Source organism: Falco rusticolus, chromosome 9, assembly GCF_015220075.1.
Source record: "Falco rusticolus isolate bFalRus1 chromosome 9, bFalRus1.pri, whole genome shotgun sequence".
In the NCBI taxonomy this organism is placed as follows: Eukaryota; Metazoa; Chordata; class Aves; order Falconiformes; family Falconidae; genus Falco; species Falco rusticolus.
The window spans coordinates 3,754,823-3,779,147 of NC_051195.1; the positions used below are offsets into that span (position 1 = coordinate 3,754,823).

Sequence of the window (24,325 nt, forward strand, 5' to 3'; positions counted from 1 at the left end):
TCTTCTGATGTCTCTTGCAGCTCCAATGTTCTCTCTTTGTGCTTAAAGTTCATCTGTTGCTTAAAAATCTCTTCTGGGAATTGTGATCGACTCAACCTCTGCCATCTCCGAGGTTGCATGTTTCTGGGAAAGAAGGAGAGTGATCTGGGAGAGGCCAGGGAGTGTTGGGCAGGATTGCTCCCTGCTGGTCAGCCTAACAGCAGCCTTGGCATTTCTTCAAAGGCATGCTGTCACCCTCCTTCAAGGCAGAAAAAGGGCTTCTGGCCAGAGGCCAAGCACAGCAAGTTAAGAGACAAACAAAAGAGACTTATGTGAGTGGAGGAGAATGAGAGTGATTTCTACAGTTTGGAAAAGAAAAACAGCTTGGCTCTTCTAAAACAATAGGTAATAAATACCCATATGGAATTGCATTCTGCAGCACGTCAGAGCTCATATGCACCCTGTGAAAACAAATTGGAATTGGAAAGGGGGCTCTGAGGTGTGGTGAGGTAGTAGTGGTGGTGGGCAAGTCTGGGCTCTGAGCTCCTGAAAGATGCATGTAAATTTTGTTTGTCTCAGCTGAGTTGGGCATCCAGTTACTCCACTTCTAGAAATAAATACAGGAGATGCTTTCAGGACAGAAATTTCTAGACGCTTTCTGAACTCGTCTTGTGGAAGTGTCTCTAACGTGAGATTAGATAGCTCTTCCCTGGTTTTGGCTTCTGCACCGGAGTCCTTTGGGGGTATCTGAAGTTGTTCTCTGGGCTGGATGTGCCAATCCAGACACTTGGAGCTGAGTTGGCTCAGAGCATGGACACACCAAGGTTGTGCCCGCTCAGCATATTCCTCAGATATCAGACCGAGCATCTCAGCTCACTTTATGCTGGGGTTCCCGGAGCACCTCACAGGCTAAAGGCCATGCTTCTTTCAGCCCCTCCGTGCCCAGCCTCAGCACCCACAGGGCTGACACTTTGGGGAGGGGGCCATCAGCCACACTCCAGCTTTGTGACGCTCTCTTCGGATTTTGACCAAACTTCAGCTTCAACTTGTGCCTAAGAAGGGATGTGCCGTTCACAGAACTGAGTAGGCTGTCTTGTTTGCAGTGATTATTGATTTATAAACAGAAATTTTAGTATCAGGTTTCTAGCCTTAGGCTTTACCTTCATACTGTGCTGTCAATCTGTAATAAGTATTCTGGGACAATGCTTTATGCCTTAAGCCAAACTGCATTTACCAATTTAAAATTAATACTTTCAATGTTTACCCAACGCCTGACCAACAGTAGTATTCCTCTGAGCACCATTATTCAAGGGTAACTGAAAAGGTTTCAGCTGTGGAAGCACGTGTCAGTTAAGGGAAGGCCAGGTGAAGATTCCCTACCTGAAATGCATGCTTAAGATGGCAAAAACATCAAAACAAAGAGCATCCCAGGGAAGCCATGTACATTTAGAGAGACAGCCTGCTCTCTCAGTATGCTCAGTGGCACTCACTCTGTGCTCTTCTGATTTCTGTTGGTTTAAGGTAAATTTAACAAGGGCTAGGGGGAAAAAAAATCTTCGGGTTGAAGCTCATGTGAAAAGTACAAGCCCCTGAGAAACCCTTATCTGGTATCTAAAAAGAATCAGAAATATCTAGGTTATAACAGAAAGGCCTCTGTAAACTTCCCTTTGGAGTCATTTGTGTGGTTGTGCAGCAAAAGGGAATGTTTAAAGGCTTTTTACTTAAAAGTGATTTCATTAATTATTGCCATTTCTTTCAGTTCTTATGTTTCAGTCTTTGAAGAGGTCTTGGAAATTACATCTTGGTGGAAAAAATCTCCAGGGATCATTGTGGAATTTAAACTCTGTTGGATCTGTCCTTTAATGAGCTTCCTATAGCTTTAGCTCTTAAAAGATACCAGCAAGATGTGTACCACTTGTGTGTGAGCTACAAATGCCTTAAAGACCTGCGACTTTAGCAAAATATATTTTGTATAACATGGAATCAAGCATATGAAAGCCCAAATCTGTGGCATTCCAGGCCTTTTAGAGATTCAGATATCTGCGGTGGAAATCACATAAATCCCACTATAGAAGTTTGGGGGGTTGTTATAAAAATAGTATCAGTAAGGAAATATTTAATACTAACGCATTGTTCCCTTTTTAAGGTGTATGTTTTAATGATATTCCTCCAGTTCTTTTAGATTGTTTTTAGACTGTTCCAAGTGAAAAAGAAGGCTATAAGGAGTCTTAAAGAGATCTGCAAATCTTTTTACTGAGATGGCAGCATCTGAAAACTAAGGGGCTAGGCTGAGCCCACGAGGCCATTTCAGTATTCCATTTATTTCCCAAGTATCTCCCTGAAGTTTCCACTCAGGAGTGAAAATATTCTGCCTGACAGCTAGATAAATACAGAAAAGTTCTGATGAAACGCAAGGCATTAGTCTAGATTTATACCACTGCAACTGAAAGCAGAATTTAGCACAAACTCTGGGGCAAAATTATACCAATTAGCAATGCTTGTTTATTTAATAATTTTGGTAATGCACTTTTTTATGTGCTCCTTCCTCAAAATTGAGCACAGATATCTCCATGGGGGTTGAAATCAGGTGAGTTCCCCAAAGTAGTTGAAAGCTCAAGAGTGCATATATGCTTGAAATTTCTTGCCAGCCTTAAGGGAAGCAAAATTTTTGTGGTTAGTCTTCTCCCCTCCTGTAAAGCCAAGGGTTTCTACTTCCCCTCACCCCCATGTCTGTGTTCTTGCCAACAGCATGCTCTTCTAATTTATGTCTAGGTGACTTACACAACTAACTTGTCATAGGGAAACTGAGCATACTGGAAGCATGTTCTTCCTTCCCTCTTACAGTAAGTACCTCTTGATGCCTTTCCATTTCCCCCATCCCAGTTTAAGCATTAATGAGAGACCAGGAATCCACTAAGGACACCTAGTTTTACCAAGCTCATTCAGCTGCTGATCCTACTAGAGTCTCCATCCCTTTGCAGAGTCTCCATCCCTTTGTGGAGTCTCCATGCCTTTGTGATGTCTCCATGCCTTTGGGGGGTCTCCATCCCTTTGCAGAGTCCTGTGACTTGCTATCAAGAAAGATTCCTTCACTGTCCTCTTGCAGAAGTGTGTTGCTCTTGCCAGCAGCATTTCTTGTTGCTGAATCATCCCAGCTACAGCTAATTAAAATGTCAGGCAGGTTTCTAGGCTACAGCCATTTCTTTCATCTCTATTTCCACTTCTGTAGAGAGAAGCAGGTTTTCACCTTCATGCATGCCTTCAAATGCCCTTGAACTCTAGCATCAAGTGCTGTCACTTTGTGTCCAGACTTCCAAACCCCACCGCACATCAAGTACAGGCTGGCAGCAGGTTGGGTAAGTCTGCTTTGACTCTTATTTCTACCTTGGCTGTAATTGGCTTCTCCTCAAAGACCATGATGAAGAAATAAATGCAAAATAATTTAAAATAACAAAACCTTAGAAAAAGAAAAATACTGTATGGGCTTATGTATCATTTCAAGACATGAGACAAGCGGTATTTATTACAGTAGTGCAAAACTTGATGTGTGAGAAAGGGCACGGCCATTACTATATGCTCAAAAGACCTTTGAATGAAAGATTATCTCTTCATAAACTTTTATTTTAATCTAGGTCCCTAGTAGACCATTTTTTTTCTTTGTTCCAAAAGTTCCAAGGCAGGTGTTGGTTTGCATCCCAGTGATGGTATGAAGCGTTAAGGACAGAAAACCATTTGGTGCCACACAGGGAGGTCTGGGCCAGCAACAGAAACAAGAAATCAGCTTCTTTACGATAATTTCTCTGCCCAGCTCCTCTTTGTGATGTTCCTTTTGGTGTGATGTTCCTTTTGAAAAGTCAGAGAATGAATTGAATCCCTCTATGCCGGCCTTCTTTTCCCCCCTCTTCTTATCTTGGATCTTGTGTTACCATCTCCATTTTCACACTACCATTCAAAGTAAGTGTATTTTTCTGATTTGGACAGGTTTTAATTGCAATTTACTCACATAAATACGACTGCATGTGTTACAGGGAAGTAGAGCTTGGCCTGTGACACAGTGACTGTGTGCTGGTGGAAATGCCTGTGCTGCGGGTTGGCTTGGAGATCGGCTTCAGCCAGGGGACCCGGTTTTGTGCAGGGCTCGTCAGTGAAGAACAAGAAATGGGATTGAGATCAATTCTTTAACCTCTCAGCCATTGATCATAATTTTAGAGGATTTTTATGGAAATGTGCCTCTCAGTAGAAAATAACAGCTAATTTTGAGTAATTGCCTTTCAGTACACAATTTCACTTTAATTACTGAGGTTTTGGAGGCACGGCTTTGAGGGAGGAGAACAATTAGAAGCACAGAAAGGGCACATAGAAATAGTACGTAGAAAAATACTGGTTCATTTACTGTTGAAATTCAGAGAAGAATTTCTTTTTTTTAAAACCAATCCAGAAAACACCCACTGTTATCAATATGGTTTTAGGTAACATTAAAACCTTTTTGTTAGAATTAAAACAGCCAATGGGAAGCTGCATATTTGTGAATAAGAGTGGGAGCAAAACACGATCCGCTAAGAATCAGTTGAGTGACAGTCCCAAATTAAACTAATTGACTTGATCTCAGTGCTACTGAGGAGAAATGGGGAAAAATTAAAGGTGGGAAGGACCATCAGGTGGGCTTCTTCCAGATACCACTGAAAAACAGCATTGGTACATGCTATATTTTAATCCCTTCTGGGAAGAATTAAGTATTCTGCACTGAACACTCAGCACATTAGTTACAATTAAGACTAAATAAAATATTTAAGTGGAAGCAGTGTTTTTTTCCTGAATAATTGTACCAGATGTCTATGAAGAGCTAAGAAGTGACACCAAGCAAGACAGTGAGTGCATAGAAGACACCATAGATGTGAACATTCCCATTTGCCCCACTGGTGATGAGCTGGTCCACAGGTTCATTGTACTAGTGGCCCAGACATCCAAGGATTAGGTTAGGAAACATTTATTCTTTGTTGCATGTTACAGGCCATTTCCCGGTGGTTTTGAAAGCGTAGCACTGTATGATCTGGCAGAAGAAGCTATCCTTGAAAGGCAGCTTTCCTGCAAGTGAAAAACAGTTCCATTTGATGCTTTCACTTCATGCATTAATTTCAGTGGCCAAGGGGAGGTGCATTACATTTCTGTTTCTGTCACTTATAGCATCCATTTCTGCTGGCAAAGAAAAACTGATTTTGTTGGCTACCTTCTACTGACAACCCTCTGTGGTTGCAAATATATTATCAGGGACATCTAAAATAGCTATTTGTTTGCTTTCTCAACTTCCCCCCGTCCCCAGTTCATGCTTGCTTCATGTTGTTGAAGGTCTTGTTTTGTTTTGTTATCTGATTTTCCCCGTGTAAATGCGCTGATTCATTTTCTGCAGTGCTCAAACTTCAAGGCTTCTCTGGTGTCCATGCCTGGTGCGAGGGCAGGGTTACCAGAAGGTTTAGCACTCACATGTAGCTGTTGTTTCAAGAGTATGGCAATGGATACATTCCCTCTTCCCCAAGCTGCTGGGTCTGAGGGTGCCTCTGGAAATGCTCCCCAAGCCACGGAGGTGTCACAGCTTCGGTTAGGTATTTGTTCTCACTGATAAGGTAAAGTTAAATGCTAGGTCACAGGCATGTGGATTATAGAATCTCTGTACAGGGACTCCATCCAAAAGCCATCTACTATTTTGGATTATTGCATTACACGCACACCATGAAATACGGGTTTGGGTAGAAAAATTGGCCTGTGGATCTAAACCCCAACCTGGCTTACTCCTGTCCTGAAGTATGCTTCCATCTCTGGTGAACTGGAATAGTGTTTTGTGGGGTATGTGATAATCCAGATGATGGAAACCATACAAATTAAAAACAAGGCTTCGTGTGGCAGAAGAACATATACTAATGGGGATTATTTAGTGATCTGTCTGGCAGTTCAGGTGTACAGTTATCCTGATGCAGCTGGGGTAAGCGCGGACAGCTGGATTGGGTGAGGATGAGGAGATGCTCAGCAGCTTCTTCATCTGCCTTCACCACCAAGGGCAGCGTCTGGGGGAAGAGCACCCTGCTGTTAAAGTGTGTTACACAAGTGATGTCCTTTGATGGTGCTGAAGGTCTGTTCTCCCCATTTGTATCACCCATTACTCTTAATGAGATTTAGGTCTGCACATCAAAAGAAGGCTAGTAACAGTAATGCTGATTTTTTTGATACATAAGTACATATTTGCATGATAGATGGGTGGCTGATATCTCCTGGAGAACTATTTAGCTTGGTAGGGCTGGCTCTCAAAGGGTTTTATGGGCAGCCTTGTTATTTTGTTATCTGCTTCTGTTCAATTTTTGGTTTTGAGCTGCCATACAAAAAAAAAAAAAAAAAAATTAACTCTATTATAAACATGTAATCAAATAAATAAAACATAGTTAAAATTATTAAGGACCAGTTAGGAAAGTATTAATCGTATGTGTCATTCATTAAGTATTGGTTTCAATAACATTTCTTTTGAAAAATGATCTCAAGGAAGCAGGATGTAAGGTCATCTTGATTTTGGATACTCACACTCGGAACTGGAGTCTGTAGAACGGGGCTATGAAAACATACAACCTCCAGAGATTTCCAGCACACTAGCTTCAGGAGACAGCCAGGTATGCCATGAAAACAGCATCTTGGCTTTGGTACCAAATCAACTTGAAGTGAAAACCACTTATTCCAACACGTCACAAGGTTAAAAAAAAAATACAATTTTTTAAAAAAGCTAAAAAAGGCAAAAGGTCATGCTAGGAATGGGAAAGAAATCAGAATTACAGTGTGGGAAAGGACACTGTAATTTACTGACTGGTTCTCTTCCCTTCTTTCTAGACATCTCACAACATCTTGTAGCTGCAGAGCTGTTACACATTAGATAATCAAACCGTTATTAGTTAGCACAGTATTTCCTGGCCCCTCTCAGTTTATGTTCAGCTGTGCAGACCTCACTTTGCATTCTTTGGTCTGGCAGCTTAGAGACATTAAACTGTGGAGTCAGCAGAACTATCTGGAATTACCTCTGTTACAATTTGAAGAAAATGAAATTATCTTTAAGATGTAAACAGTTTCTAATTAAGCTCTGAAGCTGTTTATGTTTCCAAACCAGTCTGAGCAGAGCTCGGCACAAAGACAGACTTCTTTGTTGTCTTTTTCTTTTTTTAATAAAGTTGATATACTGATGTAATAAATTACTTGTGACAGAGGTAGGTCTGTTGTGCCAGCAGTGCAACTGCTTTTTGAAAAAAAAAACTTAAGCAACATATCCCTATGCCCTAGTAATTTAGCACATTGCATTCTGGTCCTTCCTTTAGTAGGAAACAGCCACGAGATTGCAGAATAGATTTATGTCGGTCTTTAACTTAACTCCAAGTAGCCTCATGTCTGCAGTGCATTTGGCATTCCTTTTTGTTAATAATTTCCATACATTACAGATATATTTAATTGTTGTGGTAAATAAGAGCTGCGTTGAAGTGTTAGTCGCATTGGTTGAAATACATTGCATGTTTCCCAGTCCTTTATAGGAGCGGGTCCCTGTTAACAATTAGCACACAGAGCTACGGGGCAGGTCTTTAAAAAAAATATACTGCTTTTTATTTCAGTTTAGTCTTTCACATTTCAGTAGATGTGCTGCTAGAAGTGAAAATATTTGGCTTTTCTGCTGTATTCTAGGGGAGAACTCATACAGATTTACAGCATGCATTTTCTGTAAGTGAAGCTGACAAGGAGAGAGGTTACTTCTCAAATGAAAACACATTTTACTTCTGGTGTGATTATTTATAGCAGATACTTAAGGACACATCGTGGTTTCTACTATGTGATGTATCCAGAATGGGTACAGTTTTACTGGCTTGGATGCTGGTATGTGAGAGCTCAGCTGTGTTTTGTCTTGTCAGTGTAATATCCATAGAAAATATAGCTCTGTAAGGGACATTTTTCTCCTGCAGTACTGCTATTGCCATGACCCATGAGAACAAATCATATAAGGACATTTCCCTTCATCTTAGCTTTCTGTTTCATCAAAAAAAACCCAAAACTTTTCAACCAGCAGGGATAAATCTGTAATGCAGAGCATGGAGAATTAAGCACACAATGTCCAGTTTTAATTGGTGTAATGAATTCCAAATTCCCAGAGTATAAATGGAAACATACCTTAAAGGGCATATGCTTAAGGTCACATGAATGCTCCTTTTTAAACGTGTTGTATGCCCCGAAGCAGCTTAAGGAATCGATGTTGACTTGGAAGGCTGATTCACTGTAATTAAATGATGCCTACAGCTGCGTTTGTCACAGTTGTCATGGGAATCACAGCCTTTTGTGCCTGGGATAGATGCAGAAAATGTTTAAAATTCAGAGAGGAAAGATGTCCGTTTTACCCCAACAACTGCTTCCTGCAAAGTCATTCTTTTTTCTTTTCTAATGTCAGAGCCTGTTACAAAGTCCTGGATGCATTTCCTGCAGGATTCCTGTGGCAGAAATGCAGGTAGGCTCCACTTCAGCCTTTTAAACCTGAATGGCACAGCCCCAGTAGTGACATGAAGATAAGCAACCACCTATTTTACTGTAAAGTCACTGAAAATAAAAAGGTGAGATAACTTCGGTGTCCTAGCAAGCCTTTCTGGCTGCTTCTACCATAGCATGGAAATCGTGTTCGTCTTTGTCATTATGTTCTCCCAGCACCCGACCAGCACTAGGTGTGAAATCTAGGTTCCCTCAAAGCTGGTAGGAGAGCTTCTATAGACTTCAGAAAGGCCAGGATTTCATCAGGGTACCTATGGATTCCTTTAGATTGCTCAGAAGCCTTTCATTCCTGTGTCTGAAAGTTTTGATTTGCTCACTTGAGGTTCCCTAATTCTCAGATCATGGCTAGATCCATTCTTTTCTCATGGCTTGAAATAATGATTACATACAATGTTGTTACTAAGCTGTTTATTTTCTGTGTTCAAGCTCTGTGGAAGAGAAAAGGGAAGCTAGAAAAAAGTGATTCATTGTTATTTGATATTTATGAAATTTTTTTTGAAAGAATTCCACTTCCATTTGTCTCAGCTGATTTCAGTGATATGGGATAAACTGCTTTTTTCTCAGTGCTTATCTTGCAGCACAAGAAGGGAAGGTGGAAATGGGGGGGGAAATGCAACCGGATTTCTAGGACTGTTATGCCTCACTTATCTTTCCTTTGGATCTTCTAAAAGAAAAGAAATAAAAGGAGCCATGGTGCTTGCAAGTCAGATACTCCTGTCTTGAAGTCCTGATTTATTAAGAGACCAGGTAGTACAGATGCTAAGTGAAATCAATATGAGCTGTCTCCCAGGTATATATTATTTCCAGCTTTTTGCAGGGCTCAGATGTTTTTCTTTAGCACCCATGTCTTGCTGACTGGAATTTCCATGCGCTTCATTCTCTTAGTGCTTCTGCTACTGTTCTTTCCAGTGGGCAGGTTCTCCACGTGCTTTATCCGGGGGGCTGCTTCCCGTGTATCTTCTCCCTGGCCTGGGTCCCTCCTCGTGGGGTTTAGCCCTCCTCGGAGTCCTCTTCCCTCAACTTGCTGTCATTTGATCTGCTCACCTCATCCTCGTCCTCACCCAAATCCATCGATGGTGCCAAGTACTCACAGTATGGCAGGTCTTTCAGTCAGGGTGGTCACCATGATCACATCAGCTGGGACAATGACCACACATGCTGCTTTCGTTCTTTAGGGTGCAGTGTATCATGAGTTGTGTTTAGGATACACACATGCAGGACAGGAGCTAGTGCTGATGAAAGGGGGAAATGTCTGTAAATGAATATCATGGGTTGATTTTTCTGTATTACAACTTGGGTTTGATGTTCCCTTTTGCTTGGTCTGCTTTGGTCTTTCAAAAATTATTTTGTTCTTCTCCCTCACCCAAACACGCTCTCTATAAACTGATCCTCTCAAAACCAAGTTCCCAAAATCAGATATTATTTTTTTTCCAGTGTGCTGCTGACCCATTTAAAAAGCAATTCCAAGGTTTTTCAAGGGAGCAAATCAGACTGTAAGTGCCTGAAACAAAAGTTGATTGTAAAATCATGTAGAGAACTGAATGAAGCATCATCACGGTGCAGTGCTGCCCTGGCATTTCAGGCCAGGTGAAACCGTGCCTTTTACCGAACCAGAAACCAGCGGGAAGCTGATCCGCAGCGAGGTATTTTCAGCAATGGGATGGACCGTTGGTCTTCATTGGCTTGTCCCGTGCTGAGGATGTTGTGGTTTTGTGTGACTAATTTAAACACGGGGCATTCTGGTTGTGCTTCTTATCTACCATTTCCTTCATCGCCGGCAGCTGTGGGCAGGCACAGCATGCCTGCTGCCCTGCTTGTCTTCAGCCTGGGACCAGAGCTAGCCCAGCCTTTTCATCCCTCCCTCTGCTATGTGTTGCTTTTTTTACTTTTACTATAGTCAGCATTGGATTAACCTCAAATTCTAAGTAGTAGATTGTGAAACCTGAACTCTCAGCAATCCAGCAAATTTTTATTAATGAGGTAGCAGTCTAAAAGGAAACAGAGCAAAAGATGAGCCAGAGGCAAATTCAAACCGATTATAGCTACTTTCCTTAGCTGTCTAGTTTCCAACGGGAAGAGCAGTTGTCTGAGTTCTATTCCCATAGAGCTTTTGCAATGCAGATAACTGCAGCATACAGTCAGAACACTGTTAGGATTGATGAATTGGTTGAGTATTGCTTCACCCCCAGAACACAGAAAGGAGAGTCACCATAGGCCTCTCAACCAGAAAAAAACTTCTCTGACCTTACATTTGTCAAAGTAAAAGTAACTGCTAATAATGTTTTATTTGGCAGTTTTGTGACGGCAGAAATATCAAGCCATGACAGTGTATACAGTATAAAGCCATTAAATGTTGTTCCTTTGCAGAAAGTATTTTTCTGAGCCATCCAGCCGTTTGTTTCATTGCTGCTTGCTGACCTGAAGCCCCACACTCCGTATTATAAATCTGCCTTTTTGAATATTTCAGGTAGTTAAATTTTCACCTTCAATGTAATGGGAGAGGTCAAGTCTCAGCTGGGGCTATGGCCATCCAATCTAGACACCTGAAGTGAGATTACTTGAATGCATTCCGGGAATCTGCGCTATCCCCAGGGCCAAATCAAAATGAAACTAAAGCATTTGTGTGAGAAGTTTAAACATTTGCTTGGGAAGACTTTCTTTTCAATAACCCTGGAAATTTCATTGTAGCACAACAAGCCATTGCCACTACGCATCAATTAAATTAACCACGAGTGTGATATATTCACAGTTACTTATTGGAAGTATAAAAACTGCCGTGTGGTGAACACGACAAAAGCTGTAGGAGAAAGCTAGGTTTGTTTTTTAAATCACTGACCATGAACTCAGACAGCAAGAGCTTTGATGTCACGTATAACTACATGGCCCAATTCCATGCTCTACTTTATTGATGCTCTAGGGTTTAAAACTATAAAAGAGGAGCAAGAGAGTGAAAAATAGGCTAGAAAAATAAGTATGAGTTGTCAGACATCTGCCTTTTGAAGCAAACTTCCCATTTCAATACTTGGGAGATAGATAGATAGATAGATAGATAGATAGATAGATAGATAGATAGATAGATAGATAGATAGATAGATAGATAGAAAACCATTCTACATTTTTAGCTAAACCCTTCCAACAGTGCCGAAAAAGGTGTGCCACATCATTTCTGGGGCTGGTGTCTCCTACAAAGCCCTATCATGCCTTTCAAATTCCTTCAGTGTCTTTCCCTCAAGCATTGTTTAGGGCTTTTGTTTTCCTGCAGGATGCTTACAAGGGCCTGCACATCTTGCAGGACCCCCAAAAGTCCTCCAGTTTTACCCCCTCTTCCCAATCGCCCTGGTCATTTGCTGCTTGCAAAAGCTTTGGGTCTGAGAGCATCTGCAGCTACCTTTAGGGTCTCTCCTTTATTGTGCTCGTGGGATCTACCTCAAACCTGCATTTGTGTCTTCTTCCCTCAAAAGTACTTACAAATGAAGACATTGTTTAAATAATAGATTTAAAAGCCTTTCCATATTATGGCACTTGTCTAATTTTAAACAGTTGCTCTTAAAACATGAGGTGTATTGAATAACGTGTCATGACAGAACTTGATACACGAAGGGATCTGTAGTATTTGAACACCTATTTCAATATCAAAGAAAACTGGATTTCATCTCCTGCTTAATACCTAATTCTATGAGGTCCTTTATGCTTACTAATTCATTAACATACATGCTGTACAGAATAGCTGAAGTGTCAGAAAATGTCATCTAATAGCAAATTCAGTTTTTTTCTAGTAGGCTCACATCTCTTAGGAGACCATAAAAAGTTGTTTTCAAGAGATGGAGAACAATAGTAATGTCTAGAAGGTTAAAACCAAAGGGGATGCTTTTTAGTGAGAAAGAATCGTCAATTTGATCAGGAGTTGGAGGAGGCTGGAAAATTGTCATAGTTCCTTGAAATCAACACCTCACTGTGTCTAGAAACATCCGTGTTGCTTGAGCTTCTACCTTCTAGTTTATTTTCTACTATTACTCTCCCTACTGCTGACATTTTTTTCATTGGAAAAATCACTTATACCTGAATGAACAAAAGCAACCCTATCTCTGTTTTTTTTTTTAAGTTTAAAAAAAAAACAACTTATTTTTATGTTCCTATGCATATGCATAGGAACACAGGGATATGCAGCAGGAAACCTACACATTTGTGGGTAAGTCATCCTGTAGAGTCTGAGCAAGAGGGAGTGCAAATTCCCATCTTATGCCCCCAACAGAAAAATCTGAGTTGATCTCCTTCTCTCCAGTTGTGAGCCACTGTGCAGCCAAAAATCAAGAATTTTGGAGGCCAAGGACAGTAAGTATCCGTATTTGTGAGTCTCAAAGGGTCCTGGATTGAGACAGACACAGAGACACTACAGTGTTCAGTTCAGACAAGTTGTCATCACAGCAAGCGTTGGAAATTCTGGTGCATAACTAGCAAAATTTCAGACTTGGAGGGCTGGGACCCAGCACCCCTCTTGTCTTTGAGCACCTTCGTGTTCCTAACAAGCACAGCTGATGCCTTAACTAGTTCCAGACATGGCCTCTCAGGCTTGGTTTTTCAAGCATTCTGGACAGAGCCTGGTCCCAGTTTGCTGCATCTTTGGAAATTAGCTAGTCAACAGTTGTTTCGATAAGTATGCTCTGGAAAATCAAAATGCCCTTTTAAAATTAATATAATCTCGAATTATCATATTACCTCAGGGAAGAAGGCCTGGTGGTACTTAATAGAGCTCTTTGGGGCTGTTGTGCATTTTAATTGAGTGAATAATTGTAAAACACTTCAGGGCCTTTTGGTAAAAGGCTCTGTATAAACATTGTTATAATGCTAAATAATCAGGTTGCTATATGAACTGGAATAAATGAACCCTATAAACAGTTATATAATTTATATATACATATCATGTATGTGTGTATATATGCCAACATTTTGGAGAGAACAAGGTGGTTACTTACTAAAAGTCCTACAGTTCTTGAATAGGAAAATATCCTGAGATTGAGTAGAAATAAGCATAAAAATCAAAGTGTTAGTTTTCAAGATATTGTGAGCCTGCAGTTTATCCTCCTGTGCAATGAACAGAGAATTGCCAGAATCATTGATGGTGTTACCATTTCAGTGATGCTTCTTGAGAAACAACAAAATATGTTGTGGGTTTTGGTGCAGGGACATGGAGGAGGTAGATCCTAAGTGCTGAATATTTAGATGTGTAAAGATGTAGAGAGAAATGGCTTGGAAGAACTGAGGTAGTTTCACTTCAGATAGTTTTCCCAAGGTATTGCTGCAATGCAGGGGTAGGGTTTGGAATGGAGCAAGGATCTCCTGCAGCCCACGTCAGTGCCTCTCCCAGCATTTTCCAGACGGAGCAGCGGGGAAGACAGCAGCAGTGAACAGGGCAGAGCAGCCTCCACGGTGGTGCCGGTGCTGGGTCTGTAGCTGATCTGCTGTGTCACCCCGCATGAATCAGGGGTCACTCCGTTACTCCTGAATGCTTTGGCTGTCTGATCTCTTAAGACTGTAATTTTCTGGGGCAGTGACTGTGTTTCTGTGCTTGTACTCTCTTGTTATTCAGCCCATTAGGAGGGGAAATACCTCTGAGATGGAGATGATGGAGATGAACTTTTATAGTTCATGCAAAAAAAGCCTATGCTGGGCAACACAGTGCTAGTATAAAAGGCCTTTATCCTTAAAAGGGACTTGACACAGTGATGATGCCACTTCACTTACTTAATGAAAGGAGCCATCTAATACAGGCTAAATGCAAAACTGCGTAAAGGAACTGGCATTTGAATGGCTTGAGTGCTTGAAATATAAATGAATGAGACAAGACCAGACTCTGTTTCCAAAGGAATCAATTACCAGGCATCCTCTTGCTACTATGAAGGTCTCGTTCGCAGGAGCAGTCAAAGCTCTTTTTGCTGGGAACTAGGATATTCGTTGCTTGAGATTACGCACATCTTTCAAGCACCTAGGAGACACTGAGGAATGCTGTGGATACAAGACGGGTAGAAAGACTGAAATTATTTTCCTTGCTGTAAACCCACTGAAGAGACTGATGTAGTGCTGGGCACAATTTGAGTTCTGTGGAGCCGTACACGCAGCCAGAATGGTTTGACAAAATGATCCATTGTGTATTAAATCTACAGATTCACACAGTGTAGAAAATGTGTGGGCTATTCAGCATCTCAGAATATGAATCAGGTTGGACTAAAGTTTCCTCTCTCTTCCTAACTGCAGAAAAATACGGATCTGTAAAAGAAAATGTCTTGAATGCAGGATAATGGAATATACTGATTGCTAATGAGGTTTTTACCTCTGGAAGGTTCTCCAATGGCCTATATGAGCTGGTAGCTGAGGGTTTTTCCAGTAGGATAAGTGTCTATGCTACCTCAGAAAGCACAAATATCCCTGATTAGCATGTTACTGAAATCTTGGAGACAGGTACTGGCTTCACCACGGAGACCCCATTACCCTTTCCCACCCAAGGGTAGTCCTTCCAGGTGAGATCTGAAGCCTCTTCACACGGCAGTGCGAGGAATTTTGCTGCATTTGTTCAGAGGATGAGTTTATTTCATGTGACCGTTACTCCACCATTTTTCTCAAGCCCCAGATTCGCTTACTTAGACATCGTGCCTAACGCTACCGACATCTGATATCTATACCTTCCCTTCCGTTCTGCCAAGGATTTCATGCTTCTGGTGAAACAGCTTTAAAATTGCAGAGACAGGCAAAATGTAGCCTAAAATCACAATGAACAGATTCTGTGGCTGTTACATAGGATTCCCCACCACCCCCACCCCTACCCCGCCAACGAAGAATGGTTGTGTGTTAGAATATCGTAGTATGAAAGATCAGTTGTGTTTCCAATGCAATACCGACTGGCATCAATTGATGTAGAATCTTTTCTTGCATGGTGTGGTTACCCTTCAGTTGTTCTCTCTTTCCACTTCTTGGGTTCATCTCTGGGTTTGTACTGCTTTATTCTGGGCTTACTTGATAAAGAAAAAGTATTTTCAGAATATTTCATCAAATAACATGTGCTGCGCTGATGTCAGCTGAGGAAATCAGCATCAAGAATAGGAAAAGCCAGAAGATGAATGGATCCCTTAGTTCAAAATAGGAAACAGCTTGAAGTTCCTTTGGGGGCAAACAGAAACCTCATTCATTAACAATGACATTATTTCACCTCTGGTACAGAGTAAGGGTTCTGTTCTCCCAGTGATGGACAGACATCTCTCACATTCATGCAAATAAGCCTGAGCATTCATGGATATAGGGGAACAGGCCTAAAATATCGACAGTTTTGACCGGTGAGCTATTCTCATGACCTGTGTGTGGCTGAGACATATGGCACAGGGAAAAATGCATTATCTGTGTTTCTGAATGAGTTCAGTCTGTGTGAGGTTTGTACGTCTCCGCGTCTCATCTCAGTGTATATCAAAGTAAATCTGTGTCACTGAAGTGAAGGATCTTGCCTAGATGATGCAATATTCATTTATTCATACTTTGATACGAGGATCATGTCTGATCAAGCACTCATATGTTTTGTATGGGATTGATCAGTCAGACGTATCTGGGTTTTTATGAGTTTTTTGCAGTGTTTGATAGTAGTGTACATCCATCCATTTGTTCATACTCACGTACACAGATTTTTGTGCAGGTTTTTTTTCAGTCAAACTAAGAATAGGACAGGAGTTTGTGGTGTCCTGTTAAGAACATCTCCAATTGCTCAATGTCAGACGGTCAGTAGGAGGCTTCCCAAGTGCCTTTATTTTCTGTTCCATTACTCCGAGTACCTTCCCTGTTTTCCCTTGGGGCCCAGAACTGCAGCTAGCAGCCTGACTCCTACCTCATGCTATTCTGAAATTCCTTTATTTGTCTTAGACTCTGTCATTTTGCCTAAACATCAGTAATTTTCCAGAAATCAGCTTTTTAAGCAGAGATGCCTATTAACTTTCTGAAGTCATATGTCAGTGAATCACAAAACTGTTTTCTTCTTCAGAGTCATGTTTATGTTCTTTTCCAATGAGCTGGCTGTTTTATTGCAAAAGAATCTGTAAAAGAGGTAATTTTTTAAAAGGCACCAAATAAATTCTGTCTGTGAAGTTCTCATAACCTTTCTTGAAGATACTAATTAACCTCCTTATCCCAGTATAGGAAGCTCTATTGCATTTATAATTGTCAAACATTTCTTTTTTTTTTTAATAGAAATGATCCCTTTCTGATACCTGTAGGCATCATCAGTCACAAAGGAAGCTTCTCATTTCAGGGTATTAGAAACAACAGTAGATTAATCGCAGTCTGAAGTTCAGCAGTGCAGAACTTCCATCTATTATCTTGCTTGTCTGTAAAGATTATGTCCTAATACCAAAGCATTTAGCGACTAAAGCCCAGCCATTACCAGGTTTACTCCCTGTGCTGCCATAACGTTAGATTACTGCTGGACCATGGAGCAGCAGTGATGAAGGTACCAAGTCTTAGGGGAGATGCTGGTGGCAACTTACTTGTCATACAGATTCAGCGTAAGCGTGTGCACATCTCGGTGCAGAGAGGGCACAGCAAACTTTAGGACACGAGCGATGGCCAGATCCTGGTGTCACTTTGTCTCGAATCTGTGGGTCAAAGTGCACGCTTTCCTTAGTAAAACTGGAATTATGTCCTCAAACAGAAAAACACAGATTATCTGGTGATACCTGTACTACGCTGGATCGTTTTGCTGACATTGTTCGTGTGTTTTGCAAAAGAAATCAAAGCCACTATGTGTTCGTACAGCAGGGCCAAATCCTGCTCTCAGCAGTGTGAATTCAAAATCTGAGTATTTTCAGTAGTGTCTTTACAGTCATCCGGATTTAAAATAAGAACTGTATATGCTTTAATCATGCAGTTCCCAAGCTCAGCTTTGATGAATTGCAGAAGTAGACTCTTACCAACTAACTCGGTGTTTTTATCTTTTTCTTTTCCTTTTTTTGTTTCCCTGAAAAGAGCAGGAAGTTTGCCACACTGCACAGCAAGATGAATGAATTTGCCATTTGAGGATGAATTTTCCAAGAAGGATTAGGATGTTTTGCAGTCCTGTAAATGCAGGAATCCTCCTTGCAAGGCCAGCATTTCTTTAGGCTCATGATCAAAATTTGCATTACAACTACATATGCAAAAGAGGGAGAAGGAACTTCAGATGTGAACACTTCCAATTCTTAACAGCAGATACAAATTTAAGTGGAAAAGGTGGAAATTCTCTTCCTCATAGTCAGAAATTCTGATAAATATTTTTGGCTCAATTTTACAGTGAATTGTTTTATCTCAATCCCATGTTAAAGGCTTTTAAAAAAATGAACACAGACTTCTTATTAGTGCACAGATGTGCTAAAAGGTCACCAGCATGACAGGAGAGAGATGTTTCCATCCAGTAATACCACCTTTCCTTATGTCTCCGTGTGTTTTAATTCTAGCTATCCCTTTCCGATGGTATTCAGTAGCTGCAGTAGAAAGGACCTGGAAAACAGCCTGGAAAAAGGAGTGGGAATGTGTCTGTTCAACTTGCCTGAAGTGAAGGAGTCCTTTGGCGGACAGAAGTGTGGGAATGGCTATGTGGAAGATGGAGAGGAGTGTGACTGCGGGGAGCCTGATGTAAGACACCATCCGAGAATTGCTGCTCACCTCCTGTCTGCAGGTTTTTAACAGCAGAGTTGGTTTGGCACATTTAACACTACTTGGTGTAAAACAAAACTCTCCCTTCTCTGCTTCTATCTTAGCTTAAACCTCGGAGTCTTCAGAAATGTGGGGAGTTTCTGCTTGACTTGCATTTGAGTTGCTAAAGTTCAGGCAGGGCTTTAGTTAAGAATGTGCTTGGTTCACTGCTAGAGAACAAGCTTTCTCATGGTTTGTCCAACAGAGTAACCGTGACTGTCATCTTCCTAACAACAGAAATCCCTTTAAGTGCTAGTTAATAAGCTAAACTCAAAATAAATTTGTTAACATTGCTCAGATTTCTCAAGATACCACGCATTAGCTGAAGGTTTGTTTACATATGTGAGAAGCCACTCATAATATAAATATAAATAGTTATATAAATATTAATATTGGCTAGGTACTTTTTTCATTGCAGCCAGCTTCAGGTTTTTGCTACAAGACCTTTCTCTCCATCACTATGAGGTTTTCCTTTGCTGCTAGCCCATTACCTTTCTAAAAGAAGCAGCCTCTACTGCCTCCCAAAAAGATAACTCCTACTTCAAAGATCATTCCATTTAGTTTAGTGGATGTGTCAGAGGACTGCTCAGATTGGGAGGAGACAGCCAAAACCTGGGGGTCAAATAATATCTGAGTGGACAACCTTATCCCTTTGGCATCCCATGCTCATTGGCTGTATTGAATTTCTCTCAGGTTATCTGAATTAAATACATCAGCAGAGGAGGGATTTGTTTCCTGCGCTAGATATGGTTCTGCAGACAAAATAGATTGGGTCAGTTAAAACATCGAGATACCGCTGTGTCCTGTCTGTACAGTGTATTGGATTTACACAAGCCATAAGGATTTCCTGACAGTTCACTCATTCTTCAGGGTAACGAGGTTGGAGGAAACAGGCTTATCTTCTTGTTTAAAGTCAATAGAGAGCAAGCAGCTTGCAAATGTCTTTCTAACCCAGTTATCTTCTTCATTTTCATTTTTGAATGTTAGTGATACCTTTTCAAGTCAAAGTCACTTAACATCAGCAAGCACTGACTTGATTTGCCTCTTCTTTCTATGTTGGGAAACAGGAGTTTGAGCCCAATTAAATTAATTTTGAATTTACTGCTATAATATGAGCGGTACCAGGAAACACATTAGATTAGTTACTAAATCACTGCCCGGTCATTTACCAGCTGAGTTTGTCGATAGTGTTGCAGTATTTTATGGCGTGGGAGGCTGTACAATAACGGATGCTGGTTGTATTTTATCAGTGGTCAGAATTAAATATCACTCCGAACATGCAGATGTAGGCAGTTGGTTGGGGTATTTCTCCTTTAAGGAAAACATTAGCCCTGTGTCGAGGTCTGCGCTCACTGACATTCCTTAGCAGTAGGACAGCAGTGGATTCGTGAGGGTGGAGAGCCGGGACTAGCAACACCTCTCACCCTTCAGGCAACTCTGGAAATGCTAATGCGGTTGGGACTGTCTGAACCACCTCCATCCATGCTACAATTCCTGTGCATCAGGTGCTGGTCGTCTTCTGGAGTATAATGGGTGCTGGCACGCCCACCACCAGGCTGAGGGTGTAAGACCTGACCAAGGATGATATTATCAATTAAGTTCCAATTCCATTTTGGATTATATTGCCAAAAATGTCTGATGTGCTACAGTGTCTGTAGAAGGAGATTTAATGTAGAATGCACATGGAAAGACAGGAGAAAGGAGGGGGGAGCCTTAGGCCCTGAGAACTGAAAAGTGACAGATGTAGCTAATTTTGTAACAGGCTGCAAGGGGGATCAGAAAACTACAAATTGGTAAATCAGAAGTCAGACAAATTACTTCCAAATGTAATTAAGAGCTAGTGCCTGAACAGCTGTGACATGCCAGGGACAAGTCAACACAGCTTTTGTGCCAGGAAATCTTGTGCAAACCTACCTCAGTGCTCTGAAGGACTTAGCGAGCGGGTGGAAAGGGGCGATGCTGTTATTGCAGGAGTCCAGAGAGGCTTTAGACCAAAGCTGTTCACGAAGGCCTCTTCAGGAGGCTAAAGAGCTGTAGGACGAGGGAATGCTGCATGGGCAAAAACTGGGTTAAAAGACAGGAAATACAAGCAGGTATAAATCATCCAGTTTGTGCAGTGGAAGGAGATCTGCTGTGATGTATCCATGAGATGTGTCCTGGGGGCTACACAATTCAGCATATTCATAAACAGCCTGGGAAGAGGAATAGTCTCGAATTTGCTGATGATGTTAGTTAGGATGGTAGAGATGAAAGCTGGCGGTGAAGAACTGCAGAGGAACCTTCTGAGACAGCTGGATTGGGTATTAAGGTGACAAATGGGATTCGGTGTGGAGTGATGCACGTTCCAAACATCACGTATAAGATGATGGACTCTGAGCTGACTCTGGCCACAGAGGAACAAGACTTCGTGCTGCAGTAAATAGTCTCATGAAAATGTCAGCTCAGTGCTCAAGACTGGTCTAAAAGGTAAATAGGCTGTTAGAAATTACTAGGGAAGAAATCGGAAAACAAAACAAAGCACCGGTAGGCCTCCATAAATCTGCAGCATGCTGCGTCTGGAACTGCGCATGGAGTTCTTTCCCGCTCCTCCCTGATCTCAGGAAAGATAAAGCAGGATGAAAAAGGGTGGAAGAAAAGCATTAATGTGGTTCAAAGTTTTGAAGAGGGTCTGGCTGGAAGAGAAGAAAATGAAGGAAAATGTGACAGAAGCTGATAAAATCGTGAATGAAATGGAAAGGGTGACTAAGGAGCGATCGTCTCCCGACAAGAACTGTGCAAGTGAAGCTAGAAAATGGCAGGTTTCAAACATGCAGAAGGAGCTGCTCCCCAGCCTTCGTCGATTACTTGCAAGTTCCTTTCCACTGAGTGTAACAGGTATAAGAAAATGCCCATGGAGCCGAAGGAAAGCCAGGAGACGAGGAAGGTATCGTGTATGTGATCTAGGTATTTATATATGTATATCATGTAAGGACTTTCTTGTCCTTAAGCACTCTCTGCTGGCTGCTGGCAGGGGGACACCAGGCTGGAAGGGCTATAGGCTGACCCAGTGTGGTCTGTCTTGTGTTCTTAGATGAGGGGGGGTGAAAACAACACGTCCTGTCTGCGGTACCTGGCATCATGTAGGTGATGCTAGAACTGCTGTTGTGTTAGTCTCTTTGAGCCCAGGAGCCCTACACCAAGAAACCCACTCCCATCATTGCTGTTGTTAGCAGTAATAGCTAATGATAATAAACTACAACACGGCGGTAGTTTTGAGTGGCAACCTCCAGCCTCCAGCAGCCTTGTGAGCCTTTTCTCTTTGCTTGCCTGTTTATGTTAAAACCATTCCTGACAATTTAATAGCCCAGGCACAAAAACCATTTACCAGGCTCGTTCCCTACAATGAGTAATAAGTGAGTGAGCAATTGGAAATTTCAAAAGCTGCAGCAACATCATTCACAGAGCTCTGTCTACCCCAGTCTGCCTGTGGAATGCCGATTACTTTCCATGGCTGGCTGGTGTAGGGCTAGATGGTGGGTTATAGGAGCTGACTCTTTCAGAAGGACTTTAATTGGACTGACATTCTTTTCCTCCACTCCGCTTTTCTCAGATTGCTACCGAGGTGAATTTATAAAATGTGCTTCTGCGCAGAGGAACGTTACTCCTTAAATACAGCAGCTGCACAGAAATATTTGCGTAGCCTGCTGCCTTCCGGCAACGATCAAAAATAGGTGCAGGAAGTTGTTCCGCTGCTTCAGAGCAGCACAAGCTTGGTATATTCAGGCAGATATTATCTAGGAAAACATTGAAATACTGTGAATCATTTTGCTTTTTATTTGTGAGAGCAGTGGTAGCTCTGTCTTCCACTTGGAACGCTTTGCAAAAGCCAATAAACTAACAAGAGGCTGTGAACATCATCCTAACCCACTTATTTTTCCTGTGTTCCCTATATTGTTAGTGATCCCTTGTTAAGTCAAACTGACTTAACACAGCTGAAGAGCAATTTTGTCTGCTCCTATTTTTGTTAGAGAGATGAGATTCCAGCACAGCCGACGTAACTTGCAGCTTGTGAACATAATCTTGGAAAAACAAATCTATTATTTTCTGAAACTTCTTACTAGCTTATTCTACTGTGAATAAAGTTTGCAAAAGCCCCACACATGCCACCATCTAATCCATAAGTGTGAAATTGGGATCTATCTCTTAGTGAGAATGCAATTCATACTCGTTTCATTTCTCAAAGCTCTATTACTGGCATATCCTGATAAGAGATTGCACGGAATAGTGTCATCATCTTTCTTTGTGGCAGCCACCAGTCTCCCTGCAATACAGATGGCTGGTGAGCAACTATCACAAAATAGAGAGCTGCAGTTGTGAAGCTCAGTAGCTGCACCAATGCAAATGGAGGCAATGGAACCATCCCACTGATTTTTGTGGAAATCAAACACCGTACTGCTGTATCAGGGTTGGTATCGGCATACTTGAGTTGTTTGTGATAGTTGAGGTTAGATTCATAGCTAGAATTAACAAGCCTGCCTCAGCGGCTTCTCTGGTATGTGCTACAATTATTGCACTTGTGGAATCTAAGGGCAGACGAGACTGTTTGGATTAAGTTGTAGAATTTCATGCATAATTCATTATTTCATGCCTAGCTTTTCTTGGCAGAGCTATGGGCACTCTCTTGATTTATGGTTCATTGTGACTGAAAGTTGACTGCTCTAAATTTATCCTCCATCTAGGAATGTACAAACCGGTGCTGCAATGCAACCACCTGTACTTTGAAGCCAGGAGCAGTGTGTGCACATGGACTTTGCTGCGAAGACTGCCAGGTGAACCAACGGAAACGTTTCTTATCTGTGTGGGTCGGGCAGAATTCCACAATATACCCAACTACAGAGCAGTAAGCAAGGATGGGGAACAAGCAAACTGGTATCACTAAGCATTAAGACACTTGCATTCCATGTAAGCAATTAAAAAAATTCTCAAATTGTAACAGTTATTGAAGGAGCAGATCAACAGATGTCTTAATGGTGTCTCTGCTATTTGCAGCCACTTCATTTGCTCATGCAAAACCTCTTATTTTTCTGAACTTCTGTATGCTTTGATTTTTTTCAGGTGTATATGGATGTTGTGCTCTGGCAAGCAGTCATCAAATGCTGGACACTTTTTTAGGGAAGACTTTTAAAATAATCATTCTGTCAACAGCGTATATATTTTTAATGGTAGACCATCAGCTCTCGTGGAATCCTAACATACTATAAAAAGCTAACTTGCCACAGACATCTACCTTCTTGAATTCTCAGACCATCTCTTGCATATGGGCTAATAAAGCATTCAGCCAGTTTCCATTGTGTCTGTGGCAACCATCTGCCTAAAAGCTCAGTAGCAGCAAGCTATCAAAACAGCCAGCAAATGCTTTTTAGCAAAATCAATCTTCATGTCCTTTTGCTTTTTACCAAAGGCGCTGTGGTGATGCAGTCAGAATTCAGTGCAGCTCCCAGAGCACACCCATCTTCTGTGGCTGCTGTTGATAAGTGAATGTTCAGACTGGCACACTGCACCATTGCCTACTAGCTGCCTTCAGCTCTGAAAAATGTAGTTATCCAGGGAAATCAGGACAAGACAGGAACAGTTACATGGACTAGTTGTATATTTAAGTTGAAGAAGATCTTGATGCCCGTGACAGTGCAGCGTTTCCATGAGGAAATGCTCTTCCATCCCAGGAAGCTGTCAGGCAGCTGAACCCAGAGTCAAGTGGGCTGGTGGCTTCGTGAGCTGTAACATGACACATAAAACGTTACGTGATCAGCTGGCCGCCCTGGTCCCTGCAGTGATGTTATAGCTGTATGGATGGAAAGGTTCCTAATTTGACTTTCAGTCAGTGCTACGGGTCACGCTTTGCCGTACAGCCCGACATGTTTCTGCGCCTGTGTGCTTAGGCATGATTGCAGGAGGCACGCAGAAAACCTTGGGTCCTACCTGCAACGAACCAAGGTCTGGGTTGACCTTCTGTCCTGAGCCGTGTAAGCCATGTTTGCAGCAACTTCAGCTTGGCCCTCCTTCCTGCCAAACCATTCACAACATGTCAAATAAACGTATTTAAAAAGCTGTA

General features: G+C 41.7%; 1 protein-coding gene across 1 annotated transcript in view; it reads left to right on the top strand.

Moving 5' to 3' along the window:
- ADAM12 (ADAM metallopeptidase domain 12) overlaps positions 1–24,325 on the top strand; it is a 187,357-nt gene that overhangs the window by 135,278 nt on the left and 27,754 nt on the right. Inside the window, exons 12-13 of the mRNA XM_037400747.1 lie at positions 17,997–18,174; positions 22,953–23,042. Coding sequence (XP_037256644.1) covers positions 17,997–18,174; positions 22,953–23,042 — 268 coding nt within the window. The remainder of the gene's footprint in view (positions 1–17,996; positions 18,175–22,952; positions 23,043–24,325) is intronic.